Raw genomic sequence first — 21,740 nt, 5'->3', positions numbered from 1 at the left:
TAGAAAGTAAATATAGCTGACCTATATGTTTTTAACTCTATATTCTAGTGTATGGGTGAATATTTCCTCACCAAATATAAGCACAGGTAGGCTCTTGACTTCCTTTACTTTTCCTTTACTTGGAGTTTTATTGGTGGTGGCAAATATGAAAGCACTAGCTGCCTTCCTTAATCTCTCATGAAATGGACATACTTTGGACCCGTATCCATAATGTCCAGAGCCTTGCTCTAATGTTTATTTGTACCTCCCTGACCTCACTCATCTTACTTCTCCCACATGTATTGTCTTTTCTTTATCTAAATCAAACGTATCCTTGAAAGAAGTCCTGTGTTCTCTACAACGTTATCCTTAATGACTCCAGGCACCAAAGATGTCCCTTTTCCTCTGAAGAGTTCAATTGTTTGTAGTCTGAAATCACACAATTTGGCTTCCAATTATGCATCCTGTATTTCTTATGTTTCTGTGTTAATATGTTATCACGAGACTGTAATCTCCTTGAGGGCAGAGGCAATGCATTAGTCTTGAATTATTAAATTAGGATGTGGAAGTGCTATTGAAATTGTCAAGCACTACACGTACGTAAGGAATTGTTCTGACCCTCCTCTAGCACACTTAATGTAGTGCCTTTCACTGAGCTGGGAGAACTGTTTAGAAAAATAATAACCAGATAGAACTAGTTATCTTATTGTGTAGAAAGATTTAGAGGCGAATTGGACATCAGCAGAAAATTTTAAAATATATTAGCTTGCATTTCATTGATTTATTCATACATTTACCAGATACTTAGGGACATCATCCAAGTTTAGATAATTTGTGGAATACAAAGATGAAATAGACTTACTCTCAAGGAGTTTTTCATGTAGTTTGTTTATTAAGAATTATGATATATAAGAGCCTTGAAGGTCAACACTGGGGACTATGACTCAGTGGTTTTCAAGCTATGGTCAGAGGACTACAGGCATCAAAATTACCTAATAAGAGTCTTGGGGCAATGTCAAATAAACTGCATTTTAAGATAAACTTTCAGATAATTCTTATGTATATTAAAGTGGGAGTGATTTATTATTCCTGACTAAGGTGTAAACATTTAGCCTCCTTACTGGGGCATTTTGTGCCATTTCAGGAATACAGAAAATGTTCTTAATTGTCTTCTAAATTCAGACCTGTGGTTAAGTTCAATCTTATTCCACTGCCACGTTGTGTTTATTTTTCTGTTCTGGAAAGTCTCCATCTTTATCAATATCAGTTCATAACATTCTTGAGAAAGTTCATTCTCTCTTTCTTACAAGTCAGAGAACGACAGTATGCACAAAAATTAAGTCCATTATTCTGTGAGGAATGAAATAATCACTTATGGGTGTTGCTTAGGGGCTCAGATAAGTTGCAGGAACTCTAGCCAACTCCATTGTTTTTATCCCATCCTTTTAACTTGTATAACTTTCAAAATGCTTTTATTTCCATTATTTCAGTTGAGAGCCTGTAGTAAGGACTTGACCCAGATGCTCCTCCGTGAGGATATACAGGTGATCATTGTGTGGATTTGCTGTTTATTGGCCATAAAACTGTCTTTTGTTCTCTTGCAGGATCCAGATTTGACAGTTCGGACAATGTGCTGTCCCAGCTGAACTATTTCATCCAGCTTAATTTTTCCAGACGTAATCTCTAAAATATAAACCAATCACCTCATGTTGGATTTGCCATAAATGTACTTGGTGTAGAATAAAGTAAACAAGCCTGACGACACTGTCTACAAACATTCTTGGCAATTCTTTTCACAGAGATTACTTGAATATTAAAATCAGAACCATATAGATTTAGTTTATATCAGCATAGTCCATTTGGTTCTAACCGTCTCAGAAACAAAACTATTCGCCAATGGGCACTCCCGTAAATGAGCTTTTCTGTTGAGTGACTTGAGATTACAGACTAAACATAAAAACAAAATATTACAGGGCTGTATCTGACCTTTCTCCCCCTGTGTGTTCAATGAAGTTAAAAATTAATCAATATTTCTAATTATAGGTCATAAAATAGGATCATAATACATGAACGATCTTAATTGCTTCTTTAAAACATTTCTGATGTTTCTAATTCATATTCTAAATATTGCCAAAATGTTATATCTTGAGATGATATTATATTGATTTAGTTTTTCCTTATTGGATTGTGAAATCCTTAAGAATGGGGAGAGCCTTTTATTTTCTTAAATTTCTGCAGTAGTTTTTCACATATGGAGTATTCTTTTATTGGCTTCTCAGTGAAGCTCTGAAATGCCAGACTTCCACTTATCTGTGAGGGAAGAAACATTGAGCAGCTCGATTCTACAGATGACTCCCCACCATGAAAATTGGGACATAAACAGAAACTTTAGAAGCATCAGTTCTTCCACAATTTGAACATGATTTTATGAAACACAAAAGTGTTCAGAGCAACTATATATATACATATATATACACACACACACACACATATATATATATATACACACACACATACATATTACATATATTTGAAAGGATACACTTAAGATAGTTCATGTCCAGGTTTAGTCTTGAATAAAGTCACATAAAACTGGCTGCTCTGAGGAAAACCATGTTTGCGGAGGGAGAAGAGTTTGATAGGGGAGGTGGGGAAAGAGAGAAAAATGTATTTATTACTACAGAGTGCTGTAAGACTTCTTCATGTGTATTACTCTAAAAACTCATATTTGCTCAGCCAAATCTTGGTTTTGATGGTTATTTGCTGTGGACAACTACAGATAAACAGAAAACACATTGCTAGAGATGTTCATACTCTGCTTTTTCCAAGGAGAACAAGTGACTCCAAATATTTTACATAAATGTTCTTTTAGCCTGGATGGACAGGTTGTCTGTGGCTGCTCCATCATTCATATCCAGTTCCCTTACTCCATGATCAAATAGTCCAACCCCTTTGTGAGCTGCACTTGGGAGACATAAATAATGTTGCATATATTATTTATAGAATTCATAGAGCCATGGGTAAGCTATTTAAAATCTTCCTTTTCCTCCCCAAAGTTAATCTTTTCTCTCTTCTATCATGTTTATAGATTTAACATAGTTTGGAATGATGTAACTCTTATTCTTTAAGAGTAGTCTATAACCATGTGGACTCAGCTTTACTATGACATACTGTCATTATTACTCCAACACATTCTTCTGAAAATGAAACAATTCAAGTATCTATTTAAGACTTAGTTACACTAACCTAAGTTTTATGGCTATAGTTTTCTTTTGACTTAACTAGTTGTTTAGCACAAATCAGCCATGTGTTTGGGTATACTGTCAAGGTGTACTGTTCCGTGCATTTGGCCTGTTTAAGAGTGATTACAGAGTTTTCACTTTTCTCATTTCTCTTTAGCGTTTAGAATATTTGTGTTGGAGTGAAGCTCTAGAACTAAACTCGTAATACTGATGGAGAAGTCTTAAGAGGAAATTTAGGTCTGCTTGTTTTATTCATGATCTGTGCCCTTCACCTAATTACCTCAGGTCCAAGATCTAACCAAAGACACTCAGCAATTAATGAAATTGGAAGTAATAAAATAGCTCAAGGAATTTTATTAAGGGAGGCCTTAATAACATCACTCCGTCAGCAATTTTTAATCTAACTCTTTATTTTTCATTTGATGGTTTGTTAACTTTTGATTATTTATGGCAATATTTTATGATTTAGTACAGTCTGATAAAGAATACCTTAAAAAGTTATATTTCTGCTGTGTAAACCCAAATATCTATTGGATATTGCATGGGAACATTTAATTTCATAATGGCATTTGCTTTAGAGTTGAAACGCTATGAACTGTGTTCTTTTGAATTTCCCATGTGGTCTAAAACTAACAGATTATTAGCAAATAACTTTTTAAACATTAAAACAAAAACTGAGCCCATATATTAAATTTCCAAAGGTGGGAAGAATATATTGTGTTCTGTGTATAACGTATAAAACTAATCATAATTTTTTTCAACATCTGATATTACCACTCTGCAAAGAATATTTTTTTATTATTTAAGCCATCAGGTCACAAGAATTTTAATCAGCATGCTGGCTTAAAAAAAGAAAAAAGAAAGGCATTTCTTCATTTTCTTTCCCTAATATCTATACAGTTTAGGGAATTAATCCCTGACCCCTGGTCTTATCATAAGAAAATCACAGCTATAGTGAGACTGTGATGAAGATAATGTTGATTAAATACCTACCAGCATGCCTGAGACATAGTAGATGCTCAATGATATCAGTTCTTTTCCATAATGAAAAAAATCTAATATATTCCAATCCCCATGGATAAGCAATTTACGCATCCATGTGTATGTACTTGTATGCACCTGCATATGTGCATGTGTGATTTGGGGTTGGGTCACTCTAGTGCTCTATCTATATGATCCCAAAATTAATATTTAATCCAGGATGAAAAGTCAGTTAAAATAGTTTTCTTAGTGTCGTGCATATAGACCTTTAGTGTATTTCCTGTAAGTGTCTGCTTGCATTTGTTTACGGAAACAGTGACAGGATAAGAATGTTTTCATGGAGTAGATGAGGCCAATTTTCACCAAAGCATATTTGGGACTGAGGTTCTGGATGGCAGAGTCTCCATGAAGCAGCATTTAAAAACTGAAGTTTGAAAAATAGAGTGATATATTCTTCGTAAAGAAGGTGTTTATGTGGGTTATTATTAGCAATTAGGTTTCAGGAAAAAATCCACAAGATAAGTATATACCCTGGAAAGGGAAAATGCCAGTCTATGGGGCACTTAGAATTACACAGTACTTTTTGACCCAGTCATTAAAAGTCAGTTATTACTGAACCAGCACCAAGGGCGATTTTTACACTTGGCCAGATCTTAGTAGGTGAGTCAATTGAAAGGGATTAAAGTAGGACCTGACAGATTCACATTCACAACTCTCTAATAATCACTGGAATAGAAGAGCAGGCCTAAGTCATAACTATAAAGAGATATTAATAATGAGATGAAATTAGTTTTAGCTCTATTGGAAATAAAGCCAACAAAATTTTGCATTGCTTTGATTTAGACTCTGTAAACAAAATGTCACAAGCATTTGAAAAAAAAAAAAAAGAGAGAGAACCTACAAATGACAAGCAGGCAGGAAAGAAAGACACTTGCAGACAAGTTAAAATCCATAGACTACAATGCTCAGTGGGGAGTCTTCAGCTGGAAGTGTAATAGCCAGCCTTTGGCTGACTTAGAATAGCAATTAAGCTTTTGAGAATGTTTCAGACTTTTAGCTAGATTCAGCTAGAAGGATTTGCTTGACATAGCTCAGTAGTTTATAGGATTTTCTTCTCAAATGCTCAGATAGGATTTTCTTCCTTAAAAGTCTCAGAGGAAGAAGTAAAACCTTATTTTGAATACTTGGTCTTGTCTTGGCTACTTTTCAATATTAATTATATGTTAGTATGTATCTTCACAGTTATTTAATCTTGATATTTCTCCTGTCTCACCCATCATTTAGAAGCCTTGTAGAGTACAGAGCTGGGTTTATCTAAATATCAAATCTACATGTCTTCTCAATTAGTAATTTTGGCTATTTTGGGGTTTGGCTATTTACATTAAAGTTGAATGGTGACCACCTACACTTTGTAAGATATAAAAATCAACTCAGAATTTTATAAGCATTATGACTTTTTTTTCATATCGTGAATATATTTGTCTGAAATCTCATTTTTACTCCTCAAATTTTTTTTTCTATTTTTCCCGGTAGTTTCAAATATTCATGAAAATAGCACTGTACTTTATTAAAATGAAATGCTAAATGAAAACATTAAAAATTTTCATGTTGCCAAATTACCACATGTATAAATAATTTGGGAGGGGTGAGAAAATACATTTGATAAAGTTATTTTGAATAAGGTAAACTGATGTCTAGATTTCATCTAAACTTCACAGCCCCAGAAAATACAGTCTCAAATTAAATGGAAAATTTCCACCATTTGGATCTTTCACAGATCTGCTCAGTTTTTCTATGATATACATTTTCTTGATATGAGAAGGAAGCTGTGAATCATTCTAATGGGTTAAAGTATCTTGGGGCAGTAGTGTTAGAGCACTGGTGAGGACTTTATCTGCCCTGTCGTCACATACCAGTATTGGCTGTTTCCTCTCTTGGGTTGATAACTGCACAGATTCTCATTTTCTTTATCATCCATTTTCTTCTACTTCATGAATCAACTTTGGCTAATGGTTATTTCAGAAGCCAAGCAGGTGTCATCAAAAGACACTTTCGTGGCAGACAAGTAAGTGTCAGTGACAGTGATGTCATCAAGCTCTGTGCTGAAATGATCTGACTCCTTGATGACGCTGTAATTGAGGGCCACACTGTAGTTAGCCGGTTTCTCCACCAGCTTCTGCTTACAGTTGCAGAGCTTTCTGAAGGCTGCACGGAATTTCTGGGACATGAGATTGTAAATCACTGGGTTGATGGCACTGTTGAGATAAATACAAATTCTGCAAAAGAGCAAGAACCAATTTTCTTGGAAAGGGCTAGAGAGAAATGAGTTGACAACCACAAGAGTTCTGTAGGGCATCCATAAAAGGGCAAAGAGAATGACAACCACTGCGAGCATCTTGGTGACCTATGGAGAAACAGAAATGCAAAGCAAACACAAATTAAAACAAAACAGAACCAAAACATGAAAATAAAACGACTCCGCCTCTGCCCTCCTCCAGCATTTAGTTCTCAAGATGTAGTCTGAGACAAGGACTTAAGTGCAGGCAGTTTACAGTGTTTGGGAGATGAACCCAGGAAGCAGGATTAAAGGCATAGAAGAGAGCGTGACAGAGGAGGAAAAGCCAAAATAGGGTGTGTTTTTGAGACAACTCCCACTGTGGGCAACTGTGGATCAAGTAATGCATTTCGGGATCATCTGTCCAGAGACAGGGAAGCTGAGGCATTTATCTACTGGCTGCCATCTCCCCTTTGTTGAGAGGTGCCTTAGGGGCTTTAAATGCATGGTACGTCCAAGTTTCACCTACCTGGAAACTCCTAAGGGCTTTAGACAGAACCTTGAGGCGGAGAAGAGGAGAGACAGTCAGGGGACATTGGATACCTGTAGTGCAGTGTTCTCAGCAAGCAGGAACCATCCACCATAGCCATGAAATCATGGCTGAAACCACAGTCTATCTAAGAGGATGTGACCCAGGGCACCAGAAGTGTCTGTGGTAAACACTAGGAGACCTAGGGTCTAATCTCATCTTTACTCACCTTTCCTTCAACAGCAACACTTTACATATTTTAAAATAAGTTTTTAGCTATCTATAGTCTCTTACAGAGTCTGACAAATTTCAGCTTCCTCAGCCCAGACTTTCTAGATGTTCTGAACTTGAAAACTACTGCAGATAGAAGGGGCTGATACTTCCTCTTTCATCTTTCTCAACCTCTCAGCTGTTTTCCTAAAGCCCTCTCCACCAGCCTCTATCTTGTTCTGGCATTGAGAGAGATCCTGTTTGTAGACAGGGCTTTTAAAAGTTCTTTAGTGTAGAAATAAGGATTCCACAGCTAGATACCTACTCTGTCATTAGTATCTACTATAAATTCAGCTCCTGTACTTAATCCTGATAATAGAATCCATCTTGCTCTCCTGTGTTAGAATACCTTCCGTTCCTCTCCTAGCATTCCTTCTGATACTGGGGCTCTGTCCTACCCTTAACTGTATCTTGTCCACCCCAGGAACTCCCCATGAATTCCACATCGTGGGGGTAATGCTACCCTCTTGCTGTTATTCTATAGTAACTGCCTCCTTTCTTGGCTCATATTATTTGCTGTAATACTTCTCACTTAGGGACACACATAGCCTGTATTGTTTTTTGAACCACTACTATCTTTTTTTGAACAATTCCTACAACTTCTTTGCAATGGCACCTATGAGCTATCTATCCACCTACTCTCAAGTTACTGTGTTTCCTCTGCTTCCAGGGCCATTTGATCCCTTTCTTGAAGTCCTCCCTCCCCTCTAAGAATGTGCCCAAGCCCTCCTGCTCTACCTCACTCACTGTTCCCTGAGTGATCACTGTTCACTGTCCCTCTGACCCACTGCATATAGGATAATTACATTTTATATTTGGCTTCCTGGGGTAGGGAAGTTGTTCAGTGGGAAGATATGATTTTCACATTGGTTCATATAATACCAAGTAAAACATGTCAGAGATTCTTGACTTCTTTCAGAGATAAAGAGGATCTATTCAGACAAGAGGTTAATGGAAGCCTGCTTTTTTAAAGCTGACTTTTAAGATTATGAGTAAATACTTTAATTGATCCTAGGAAACTAAAGGCTTAATTCAGTGATAAATACTCTGAGCTTTGGAAGGAGCCATAGTAATTATCATCTTTATCATCATCATCATCACTCACATCCCTGCCTTTTTCCACTGCCTGGTACTCCAGGTTCTCTGATATCAGGTCACTGCTTCACACTTACCAACATCCTCCCACTCCGTGCCAAGGACTAAGCATCTTATATTTGAGCCCCTGGTTTGATTTACAATTGGATTGCTAGCATCACATTTGAGTCTTTATAATGGCCCGTCATAAAGATATGTAAACATAATCTTATTTAATGCTTTTAATAACTCCACGTGTAAGCTAGTATTGGTTCTCTTTTGCATATGAAGAAATTGAGGTTTAGAGAATATATGTGATTTGTCAAAAGACACATGGCTAGTAAGTGACAGCCATGATTCAAGCTGTCTGCTTAAGCCAAAGCCCATGCTCTTTCCTTTATACTTTGCTCTCCCTGTGAAAGTCTTTTGCATTTTCATTAATGATATTTCTACCATGTTAATCCCACATGGTTGCCAAAAACATTTAATCTCTTCTAAGTATAATTTCAACATACTTATTGCTGCTGAATCTCTGAACTTAAAGGTTGAATTTTATCTGTTTATTTTTCCCTACTATTTTCAGATGAAACACTGAATTCACATATAATATCTACCTACCTCTTTTTACTCATTGTCTCAAAGAAAAACAATCTGTTTCTGCCATGCGCTTCCACAGGCCCCCATGCATACTTTGGCATCACTCCCCAAACTTTTTATTGCAATGAGTTACATTTGTCCACCTGTCCAATAGATGGTGAGCTTCTTCAGGAGTAAAGTTTATTCATTTCTCTTTCCTCAGGTATTTAATACAGTATGTGACATAAGATAGCCCTCAATTAATGTTGAATAAATTCAGGCATGGAAAGAATTATTTCAAAATATGTAATCATGATCCTTTTCTGTTTTTTTTTTTCATTCAGTGAACATTTATTAAGCACTTGCCATATCCTAGGGACTTTTCTAGATGTTGGGGATTCAAACGGTAAGGCTCTCTCCTCTTTTCATGTTGCTTATATCAATGCATTGTGAAGTCACTGACTTTATACATTAAAAATAAGCAGACTATGATATGTGCCTTGTGATATATATGAGTCCAGGGTTATGAGGAAGGATTAACTTACTCCACCGGCAGAGAAGGGGAGGCTTCATGAAGCTGGTTCCCTTGGAGCTGCCCCCTATTCACTCCATACTCCATCCTGGAGGAGACACCATTTCTCGAGTATTCCTTTTCTGGGTTTTAATATTCCAACATATTGTTAGAGGATTTTTGCAAACACTTAATTTTTTAATATTAAAAATCCCTTTAAAATAGAGATTGGTTAATTAGTAAAATGAGTCCTTAATATACTTCAGCTTTTTGTTTGAAATATACATTTTTTAAATGTTAAGGAGGTGTTAAAATAAAACAAATGCAGCGATGTTTCTAAGACTGACCCGGAGGAAAATATGTCTCCAGTGGGATAATAGAGAATACATTTAATCTCACTCATAATTATTTTTAGTTAATTACAAATATCTTTGATTGAGCTTAATCACTTTCTAAAATGGTCACACGTTTTTGGTGTAGCCACAGCTTGGATTTTAATAGTTCTTAATACAGGAGCAAATACCTAGAAAGGAAATGTCCTAGAGATTGTCTTTCATACCCAATTAATTTCACTGTTGGTTGCTGAAGTTTTATTTCTGTTGTGGTTCCAAATAAGTGACAAAAATGCAAATTTGAAAATATCTTTGGGCCATTGTTTTTAGGCATTGACATTTTTACTGGGGAAATGCATGGGATACACAATGAGTTGAAAGATTGCTTATTTACAGAAGCTTCTGCCCTAGGACCTAAAGGTCTTTGAGAAACAGCATGAAACAATCTTCAGGGGAAAATGATCTTACCATATATATATATATATATATATTTTACCATATATTTTTGATTGGGAAGGAATTAATTTACCCATTTACTCTAGGAGATTCATTGGCATTCCTACTGTGTACCAGTCAATGTCCTGGCTCTTGAGGATTCGACAGTGACCCAGAGACACATTGCCAATGGCTTCATGTATCTTATAATCTGATACAATGTGACAAATGCTAAGACAGAGGAAAGTTTTGGTTCTATGAGAGCCCCTGATCTGGACTTGAGGTTGAGGATTGGTGGGTGAGGATTTGGTCTCAGTGATAGTTAAGCCAAAATCTGAAGATAAGGAGAGGCAGGACAAGTGTTACAGCAGAGACTGGGTGTGTGTGACAATCTGTAGGCATGAGATAGTGGGGCATAACATGAAGACCACAAGTAATTTAGTGTGCAAGTTCTAACTGCAGACCATGGAAAGAAGTGGAGCGATCTCTTTTCTCTAGGAAGCTTGTGGAAATCATAACAAAATCCATCATTTTCTGTGGGGTGCTTGGCATTCCTTCTGCTAGGACAGAAGGGGAGATGCAGCTGCCAAAGGGGATGTAGAGTGTTGAGTCCTAAAAGGGTCAGCTCCATGGAGTTAAAAAAGTCAACGAAGAAGTAGGCAGCCATTTTTGCAGAGTATATTGAGGGCAAGGAAAAGAGGTCATAAAAATCAGTTGATTAAAACATAGTGTTCAGCTGGAGAAACTGCTTACAGAGATGGCTGAGAAGAACAGGATGGGAACAGGAGGGTCTAAGGTGGGCAGACCTCTGTCCTTGGCCACCATGGTGAAGGGTTATCTTTTTCGTGAGTATCAGCTGGAAACTTTAGAATCAAGCCCTACTATATGTATTTTACTCTTTATGGTATTTAATTATGTGGAATAAGTACCATATAATTCTCACAAGAGAGTTTCAATTCAGTCCTCAAAACATCATTTTGTAATCTATAAAATCTCTAGATAAAGACCCTATTCAAGGATTTCTTTTCTTCCTTTAAAATTTTTTTAAAAAAAAACATGAACTGGGTAGATGTCTATCTGACTGTTAAGGTTGAGATTACATTTCCCTGAGTGGACACAAGCTCAACTTTGCATATGTGTGCTGTCTGTGAAAAACCAGAGGCTAACTAGTTTCTCTATTCTAGGCTGCTGAGGAACCTCGTTTTACTAACTACTATCTCTAGTACTAGTACTATGACTTTTACTACAAGTTCTAAAACTATTAGCTAACGTTTGTATATTACCTTTAAAAAGATAGTGTTAGATTTATAGAAAAGTTGCAAAGTTAATACAGAGAGTTTCCAAATACCCTACACCAAAGTCTCCCTATCACTAAGACCTTACACTAGTATGGTGCATTTCTTTGTCACAATTAATGACTATTCTTACACAGAATTAGTTAACTCCATACTTTATTCAGATTTCATTAGTTTTTCTCTAGTGCCCTTTTTCTGTTCCAGGATCCCATCCAGGATACCACATTATATTTAGTCATTACATCTTCTCAGATTCCTCTGGGCTGTGACAGTTTCTCTAACTTTCCTTATGTTTGATGGTCTTGATCGTTTTGAGGAGAACTGGTTAGGCATTTTATAGAATGTCTTTCAACTTGAGTTTGGATGATGTTTTCCTCATGGTTACAATGAAGTTATGGATTTTTTGAAGGAAGGCCACAGAGGTGAACTGCCATTTTCAACACAACATATCAGGGGCGCAGGCTATCAGCTTGACTTATGACTAATGATGTTAACCTCATACATTGCTTTATTGAGATATAATTTACATATAATTAAGTTCACCCACTTAAACTGTTCAATTCAGGTGTTTTTAGTATATCCACAGAGCTGTGCAACCATTACCACAATCTAATTTTAGGACATTTTCATCATCCTGAATAGAAACCCTATACCCGTGAGCAGTCACTGTCCACCTTCCCCAGCCCTAGGCAACCACTAATGTACTTTATGTTTCCATAGATTTGCCTATCTGAATATCTCATATAATTGGAATCATGCAGTCTTTTGTGTATGACTAGTGTCTTTCACTTAGTGTAATGTTTTCAACGTTCATCCATGTTGTGGCTTTTATCAGTACTTCATTTCTTTTAATTGCTGAATAACATTCCATCCAATGTATATACCACATTTTATTTATCCACTCATTTGGGTGGTTTCCACTTTTTGCCTATAATGAATAATACTGTTATGAACATTGGTGTACAAGTTTTTGTGGGCATGTATGTTTTTATTTTTCTTGGGTCTATAAGTAAGAGTGGAATTGCTGGGTTGCATATTGATTTTTAAGTTACAAAGTATTCAAGAATATTAAACATTTAATATTTGATGTAATTCTGAAATAATTCTGATAATTATTACAATAATGTCTAGTAAAAAGTACTAACCAATTTTACAGATCAGGACTCAAGAAAGATAAAGAGTAAAAGACAAAACTAAAATAGTTGGGACAACCCTCTTAGGCTACTCTTGTAACTTGGAGAACAACTACAAGACAGAATAGCATGAATAAGAGGAAATGAGTAGTTTTGGAGAAAAGCATTATTTATTTATACAAATAAAAACTTTAATTTATCAGGCAAGCCTGTTTAGAGTGGGTTCAAGAGAAGATGGGAAAAGTGGATAGTGATTATAAACATATCTTTTGAGTTTTTTGGGGAAAAGGAGTAGAAAAGCAGAAGGGCTGCCAGAGGGAAATGAAGAGTCTATTTTTCTAAAGATGAGAGACATCACAGCATGTTTGTTTTTTGCTTAGGGAACAATCCCCATAGAGAGGGGAAATCTTATGATCCAGGAGAAAGAGAAAGAAGACAATTGGAAGAACTATGTTCTTGAATAGGGAACAGAGTCCAGTGCCCAAGTGGTGTGGCTGGCCTCTTCTCAAGTGTGGACACAAAATTACTTTTTCAATATCTGCTTTTCTTTTCTTTTCTTTTTTTGTTCTTAGCCACACTTGATCTAAGCAATCAAGATAATCTGGGAGAAAATGCCACTTTCTTGTCAATACCCTGAATCCTGAATGGAGTCCTGATAGCAGTTAATTGTTTAATTCCTTGGAATTAACAAAGTACTTTCATTGTCCTTAAACCATTTTCTGTTCATGTCCCAGTGAGATCTGTAGGACAGGTGTTATTATTCCCATCTCATTGATGAATGGAAACAGCTCAGAGAAGCAGAGAAATAAGGTCATACAGCTCACACATAAATAGCAAACCTAGTTATTAAACTAAGCTAGTTATTAACTAACTCTAAGTCTAGTTTTCTTTCTAGATAATTACAAAAATCAACATATATGGTAAGCTGCAGCCTTCAAATTTGCTGTAACATATATGCAATGGAATATTACTCAGTCATAAGAAAGAATGAAATAATGCCATTTGCAGCAACATGGATGGACCCAGATATTGTCATACTGAGTGAAGTAAGTCAGACACAGAAAGACGAATATATTATATCACTTATATGTGGAATCTAAAAAAAATGGTACAAATGAAATTATTTATAAAACAGAAATAGAGTCATAGATGTAAAAAAAAAACAAACATGGTTACTGGGGGGATGTGGGGGGGAGGGATAAATTGGGAGATTGGGATTGACATATACACACTACTATATATAAAATAGATAATTAATAAGGACCTACTGTATAGCACAGTGAACTCAGTTCTTGGTAATGACCTATATGGGAAAAGAATCTAAAAAAGAGTGGAAATATGTATATGTATAACTGATTCACTTTGCTGTACAGCAGAAACTAACACAACATTGTGAATCAACTATATTCCAATAAAAAATGTTTTTGAAGTATTTGGAAAGGATAACATTATCGGCAGGAATCATTGGTAGCCCTGGAATCAAATACGATTTTTTGCCCCAAATTGGAGTGTTACATTTAGAAAGTACTGATTAGGGAGAAGAAAACTGTCATATCAAGGCAGATAGGAATCCTTCATACCAATTTCCTAGGGAAAAAAAAATTTAAATGTGAAAGTAATAAAATGGAATAAAAAATAAAATGGAATAAAAAATAAAATGGAAACTTCTTTTTTGGGTTACAGCTCAATTAATAGTATGCCATTTATGAAGATCTGCTTACATAGAATCTGAGGACATTTTGATTAATTATCAGAGATTGGTTTATTAGTCTGCCTAGGAGGTCATGGGGAATGGTTGATACCTCAGTACTCTGGGAAATTTAGTTGGAATTCTTGTACTGATTCAGAAAAAAAAATTGATTTTTGATTCTATGTATGATTCAGAAAACACCCTGTGCCTGATCATGGGTCCTGCTATTATCTGGACATTCTCTCCTGGGAGATAAATGCTGTGGCATAGTCCTTCTGTATGTTAGGGAGGGACAAAGTGCAGTGGGCATAGAAGGAGCTGGAATTGGTGTCCAGCATCTTGGTTTCACAATCCACCTCTGAGTTCTGAGGAGATTGGGCGGGTCACATGACTTATGTCTGAACCTCATATTCCAAGCCAGTAAATACACAATCTGGATTCCTCTCAAAAGTCTCTCCAGTTTGAACATTCTGAGAAAATCGAACTTACATGTTATTAATGGTAACACAATATTCAGACATGTTTGTGATCATTTTCACATAAATGGGATTTTGTTATTTGGGGATTATAAGGCCAGGCAAAGGGAAATAACACCTGGAGCATATGTATCCCTGAAGATGCTGATGAACTATAGGAAGAGATTCAGTTCCCAATCACAGTGATTGTTGGTAATCATCTTAATTGCTGCATTCAGAGAGGTGATGCAGTTTCTTGAAGTGTTGAAAAAATTACTAGAATTTATATTAATTTCCTGTAGCTATCTAAGGACACAGTGCATCTCTAGACCCAGGACCCTGGTTTCCAGACCTACTATTATTTCTTTTTTGAAGTTCATTATAGGGCTTCCCTGGTGGCACAGTGGTCAAGAATCCGCCTGCCAATGCAGGGGACACGGTTCGAGCCCTGGTCCGGGAAGATCCCACATGCCGCGGAGCAACTAAGCCCGAGCGCCACAACTACTGAGCCTGTGCTTAGAGCCCACGAGCCACAATTACTGAGCCTACATGCCACAACTACTGAAGCCCACCTGCCTAGAGCCCGTGCTCTGCAACAAGAGAAGCCACCACAATGAGAAGCCCGCATACTGCAACGAAGAGTAGCCCCTGCTTGCTGCAACTAGAGAAAGCCCGCATGCAGCAATGAAGACCCAATGCAGCCAAAAATAAAATAAATAAAATTAAATTTAAAAAAATAAAGTTCATTATAACTGAAATATTGTTGAAGACATGGAGTTATAGAAAGATATAGAGGTATCACTTTGAGAAGAAAGCAAATAATTAAATCCTTTTTTAGGAGTACTGTCAATTTAAAAACTGAATTTATAGAAGATTTAAAAAGAATAGCCAGAGAAAAATTACTTAATAAAATGTACCAAGGCCCATTCAAACCTTTGGCTGTCATTTAGGTGTAGAATATCTAAATTTCAGGGCAATCTGAAAAAGCTTTCTTAGAACTAAAAAGGCAAAGCCATATTACAGGAAGTGACAACCACATCAGTAAATGTCCTCAAAGAATATTTACCACTTTTATGAGTGAGCATCAAGAGCATCTTAGGCTAACTTCAGCTTGTAAAGAGGCTCTTTATCAGTACTGGATCCCACATTCTATAATGCTAAAGCTCTGTTTTTGGCCTCATGAACAAAGTAAATCAACAACTAACTTTTATAGGATTGCATAACAGGTTGGGAGAAGGCCTTTGTATGCATGCCTGTGATATAATAAGTGTTCAATTAACAGCTGAATTATTATTGAGTAAATACTTATTTTTTGCAAATGTTAAAATGTAATTGTGGAGGTCTGTGTGGGTGTAGGGCTCTTGAAGTTAGCGAAGTGCTCTAGTTCTTGCACTTCTGACTGGAATATCTCCATTTTCAGAAGTGTACATCCTTCTGGACACAGTTTGTTGGTTAATGGATATAAAAGTTAGCCTTTAATCTTCTAATGCCACTTTTTGAAGGGTGACAACACATTCTGTGTTTGGAGACTATCCACGTTCTCCTGCATTGCTGCATATTAGCAAAGTGTTCTGTTACTGGGAATATTTTGCTCTCAGGTGGCCTATGATCAATGTGATCAATGACCTCTTGCATTTTGTTACATCAGTTGAGCCAACTGAAGGAAAAACTTTACTAGACAATTATATAAATCTGAATTTAGCCAAGCTTCTACACTGATTGGGGTGCTCTGGAATTTTCCACTTTCAGCTTGTTCTACTTTGTTCTGACTTAGTATCTGCACAGACAGCTTAAAAAAGACAGTTATAATCAATGTGGGGTGCTTCATATCCTTGTGTGAGATCATTGACGGGATTTAAAAATTAATGATGGGGCCAGAAAAGGGCTTGGAATCAACTCAAAGTCAGTTAAAGTATAATAAAAGTGAATAAAGGCTGAGTGGTGATTCATGGTGGAGAGATTGTGGACTGTCATATGCTGTGTTGTGGATTACTTACAGATTTCTTCACAAGAAGCCACACAGGGATGCTAATGCATGGGTTCTTGACTCCACCTGTCAAGTACTATATCTAAATGTTCTATTCAGAATAGCCATTCTGGCAAGAATTCTGAAGTGTTTTCTGGGCTCTACTCTGATTAAAAAGGTCCATAAAAATGTTAGCAGAGGTTCACAGTAGAGAAACTGTGGTTGTATTTGGTGATGCTGAGGAAGGAGAAGTAGTGATTAAGTGAAAAAAATGGTGATACAAAATTTTTCAAGTATAAATTTGTAAGTGTGGTATGTCCAGTGAAATTGAAAAAAAATTTCTTCACAATTCTAGGGGTGTTGAGGAAGGTGGACTTGTCCAGCAGAACTGTTTCTTGAGTGAGACGACTGGGGGACAGGAACCTGGACTCTGTGTCCCAGGGGGGCTTCATGTGCCAGTAGAGCCACAAGTAGCCACTGCTGTTGGTAAGATACAAGAGCACAGATGAGAGCTGAAGTAAGAGGGTGGCATATTTCTGTGCAGAACATGATGTGACCCTTCTGTTGTGACACGTCCAGGTCTCCAGAATAATCACTGAGCGTCACCAAAAATACCAAGTGTGAGTCACTTCTTGTGGGAAATGGGCAGAGCTCTGCACCCAACTCTGATGTGGGATGAACCCTCAAAGCTTGTACTTTCTTTCAAGAGCAAAGACAGGCAGAGGCACAGACACATGAAGAGTGAGAAAAAGTGATGGAATGTTGAGTTGTCCCAGTTAGTAGAGCTAGGGTTCAGGGTAAAATGACACCAACACCTCTCAGGGTAAGAGAGACTCTGAGTGGCCGGCCGTAAGCCTCACTTTCTGAGAATCTCTGAGAATCTGTGTTAGATGGGGACTGTGCAGTATTTCTTAACATGTTTCAATCTAGAATGAAGAAAACTGGATGAAAATGAAAGGTATTCCAATCTAGCAATGGGAATTGGTAGATGAAGGAGAGAAAGAGAATTAAGATTTATGAAACACTTACTATGTACCAGACAATGTGCTTGGCATTTTCTTCATGATAGCCCTACTTTATCTGCATTTTACAAAGGGTAAGACTGATGCTGAGAAATGTCATACGTTAAGGAATAAAGCCACAGTTTAAAAACATGTATAAACACGTATACTTGACTCCAAAGTCTCCTTATCCTCCTTACTATAATACCTAGAATTTGGGGAAGAAATACTTTTTTCCTGAAGTTTGCAAAACCAAAAAAAAAAACAAAAACCATAAAACGTGCTGCTTAAAGGTTGGAATTGATGAAGGTTGTATGTGCAGGGGAGCAGGGAGGATGAAAAACTAATTCTTAAGAGAACCTTCCTACACTGTTGGTGGGATTGTAAATTGGTGCAGCCATTATGGAAAACAGTACGGAGGTTCCTCAAAAACATAAAAATAGAGTTACCATATGATCCAGCAATCCCACTTATGGGCATATACCTGGAAAAGACGAAAACTCTAATTCCAAAAGATACATGCACCCCACTGATCAGAGCAGCGCTATTTACAATAGCCAAGACATGGAAGCAACCTAAATGTCCAATGACACATGATTGGACAAAGAAGATGTGCTATATATACACAATGGAATACTAATCAGCCATAAAAAAGGATGAAATAATGCCATTTGCAGGAACATGGATGGACCTAGAGATTATCATACTAAGTGAAGTAAGCCAGACAGAGAAAGACAAATACCATATGTATCACTTACATGTGGAATCTAAAATATGATACAAATGAACTTATTGACAAAACAGAAATAGACTCACAGACATAAAAAACAAATTTTATGGTTATCAAAGGGGGAAGGGGTGGGGAGGCATAAATTAGGAGTTTGGGATTAGCAGATATAAACTACTATATATAACATAGATAAACAACAAGGTTCTACTGTATAGCACAGGGAACTATATTCAATATCTTGCAATAAACCATCATGGAAAAGAATATGAAAAAGAATATATATATATTTATCAGAATCACTTTGCTGTACACCAGAACTAATACAAATTACTTCAGTTTTTACTTCAATTAAAAAAAAGGGCCGAGATGATGTTAAAAAAAAAAAAAAAAAAGAAAGCCTCATTCTTAGTTCAACACAGTGTTTATGTCTTAGCACCTAACAGAGATATTCCTATTCATACTGCGATACTAAGTCCGGATAGAACATATTTTTGGAATGTTTCTGATTTCAAGTTCTTCTGCTAAGAGTGGAAAGCAGCTGTGTGCTAGGTAACATGTGCAGCTAGACTTGAGGATTAGATGCAAAACTTCCTGCAACGCTAGCAACTATTGTAGTTTCAGTATTGATTACAGAGACTGATAATTGTGCAGGATGAAAGGCTGGCTTCCTTCCTGTGGCTTGGATGTTTTCTTGTTCACAGGAGGAGGGTATTTGGAAACATGCTGGGAAGGGAAAAACTCAGCTGCCACACCTGGGATTCAAATTATAATAACATCTCAATTTAGAAAATGAAATGTCAGTCTGAATTCTTTCATGAGCCATGCTGGAACAATGCTGCAGTTCATCTGCCGTGGGTTGAACGTCCTATTTAGTCTTTTCTGAGTGTTCTCTCTTCCAGGTAAATTATTGGAGAATGGCTAAGCATGTGGAAAAGCTTGTCTTAATAAGTCTTGCTTTGGTTTCCTTACCTTTGTACCTAGGGTATGTTTAGTTCCTTTGATCATTTTTCTCATTGGAATGAGACCTTAGAAATTCTGAATGAGGCATCTTGGCTGGCTCTGAGCTGGGAATCCAGTTACTGGCTATCACACATCTGTGAAGATACTAATCCTTCCTGAGGGAGCTATTTCCCAATCTCATCTCTCCCCTGTGCTTCTCTGGCCTCACACGGGAGACACTGTAGACTGTAATACAGACGAGTGAGCCCTCAGCTGCTCCACCCCCCCACCAGGGGATGGGAAATCAATGAGAATATTTTAAGACATAGAATATGAATGATGGAGGGGAAGGGAGGTAATCTCTAAATAGCAGTAAAGCTCTCAGGGCTGCCAAACTTTTAGTGGGCATTTAGTGGTCTTGCTTCTAAAGGTCATGGACAAAGTCCCTTATCATGGGGCTGAGAGCACTTGGGAGGCAGCCAACTCCTTCTCTACCTGTGTCCGTCCCTGGAGAGACAGCCCGTACCATGCTTGGGTCCATCTGGAGTTACAGAGCTAAGTTTCTAGCTGTCCCAAAAGAACCCACAGAGACAGCCAAAAATGGGGGAGATACGTTTCTTTTCTTCAGCAAGCCATAAATTCAGCATTTTCACTGAATTTAAATTTCTGATGTGTTAAACATGGGTCTTAGAAGATTTGGTTTGAAATTTTAGCTTCACTAGTCATTACCATTCAAAGCTTTCTGGAGCCTTGGTGTCTGCATTTAATATAGGAAAATATATGTTTGAAGATTAATTGCGAGGAGGACATGAAAACAATACTCTCTAAAAATACAGAGTGGGGGGTATAAAGCCTCCTCTAAGTTCCTTTCATCTCTTCCTGTTTATTTCTTCTGTACTAATAATCACATTCTGAAGAGATCCTGTTGCTTCATTTGGTTCTTTGTTTATAGTCTCTTTTTTTGTCCTTAGAATGATGAGGGCTGCTTGAGGATCCCTGTTCTGCCGTACATACAAGGAACAACGTGAAGGTCTGGTACCGAGTAGGTGCAATAAATGTTCAGGAAAGAAATGAATGTACAAATGAAGAAACAAGTCACTAACGTTATTCTAAGTTTTGCTCCCTCCATGGAATTCCACGTGGTTGTTTGATATTTCCAGCCCTAATTGCAAACGTCATTCTTATTTTGGGTCTGTTTCCTTTCCATAAGATCTTGATGGTGGGAATAATGTGTAGTGCACATTTTTATCTCTAGCCACTGAGGCAAGGTTTGGCATCAAAAAATGCTTGAAGTTAAAAATTAAAATCAGTGTGTAGAGATTCAGTGTACAGAAGGGTCATGATAGATCAGACTGAAATTATGTTGAAGAAAAATTTCTGGGGAATAGTCTGTAGAAATAGAGAATTGTTGGATATGTTGTTATGAAGAACTTATGAAATGTAAAGAGCTAAAGAGATGCTAACTCAATATGATTTATGCTGAGTTCATTTCCCATTACTGGATGTTGACTGATACTCTGTTAATGTATACCAAAGTAAGGTGAAGTTTGCCTCCAAAAGATACAAATCTCACTTTACAGCCATTCTTGTTCTGTTCTTATCTACTGCTGTCAAATTTAGTCATCTGTGGCTTCTCTGTCACTCATGAAACTGTAGAAAACTATTTTTCTAGATATCACTCTGCATCTTAAATTTGTATTTTTAGAGCCTTTTGAAATCAAGGATCCTCCCATGTAACAGGCAAAGCATTTTCTTCAGGAGATACAGAGTCAAGTGAAGGCAGGGGATATACTAGCTGCTAACTTAGCCTGCCTGTGATAAGCTTGAACTTTTCCGTTTTGAATAATTTTGTGGAATTCAAACATATTTATTTAATACGTACTTATCATTTGTTTTTGAACACCTGTCATTTACCAGTGCCTGTACTAAGTATATAATATTTTCACAAACTCTTTTTTTTGTTTTTTTTTTTGTGGTACGCGGGCCTCTCACCGTTGCGGCCTCTCCCATTGCGGAGCACAGGCTCCGGACGTGCAGGCTCAGCGGCCGTGGCTCACGGGCCCAGCCGCTCTGCGGCATGTGGGATCTTCCAGAACTGGGGTACGAACCCGTGACCCCTGCATCGGCAGGCGGACTCTCAACCACGGCGCCACCAGGGAAGCCCTACAAACTCTTAAATAGGATTAGTTCAGGGGTCAGCAATCTTTTACTATAAAGGGAGAGATAGTAAATATTTTAGCTTTTTGGGCCGTATAGTCTTTGTCTCAACTACTTAACCTGGCTATTGTAATGCAAAAGCAGCCATAAATAGCACATAAATGACCAGG

The 21,740-nt window shown here is 37.2% G+C and overlaps 1 protein-coding gene across 1 annotated transcript in view; it reads right to left on the bottom strand.

Moving 5' to 3' along the window:
* Positions 1-6,155: 6,155 nt before the first annotated feature.
* Positions 6,156-21,740, bottom strand: part of TRHR (thyrotropin releasing hormone receptor) — a 36,474-nt gene continuing 20,889 nt past the window's right edge. The window contains exon 2 of the mRNA XM_079722586.1: positions 6,156-6,606. Coding sequence (XP_079578712.1) covers positions 6,199-6,606 — 408 coding nt within the window. The 3' untranslated portion in view covers positions 6,156-6,198. The remainder of the gene's footprint in view (positions 6,607-21,740) is intronic.

The sequence above is a fragment of the Hyperoodon ampullatus genome (genome assembly GCF_949752795.1).
Source record: "Hyperoodon ampullatus genome assembly, chromosome: 17".
In the NCBI taxonomy this organism is placed as follows: Eukaryota; Metazoa; Chordata; class Mammalia; order Artiodactyla; family Ziphiidae; genus Hyperoodon; species Hyperoodon ampullatus.
This window is presented reverse-complemented; position numbering and strand designations above follow the sequence as displayed.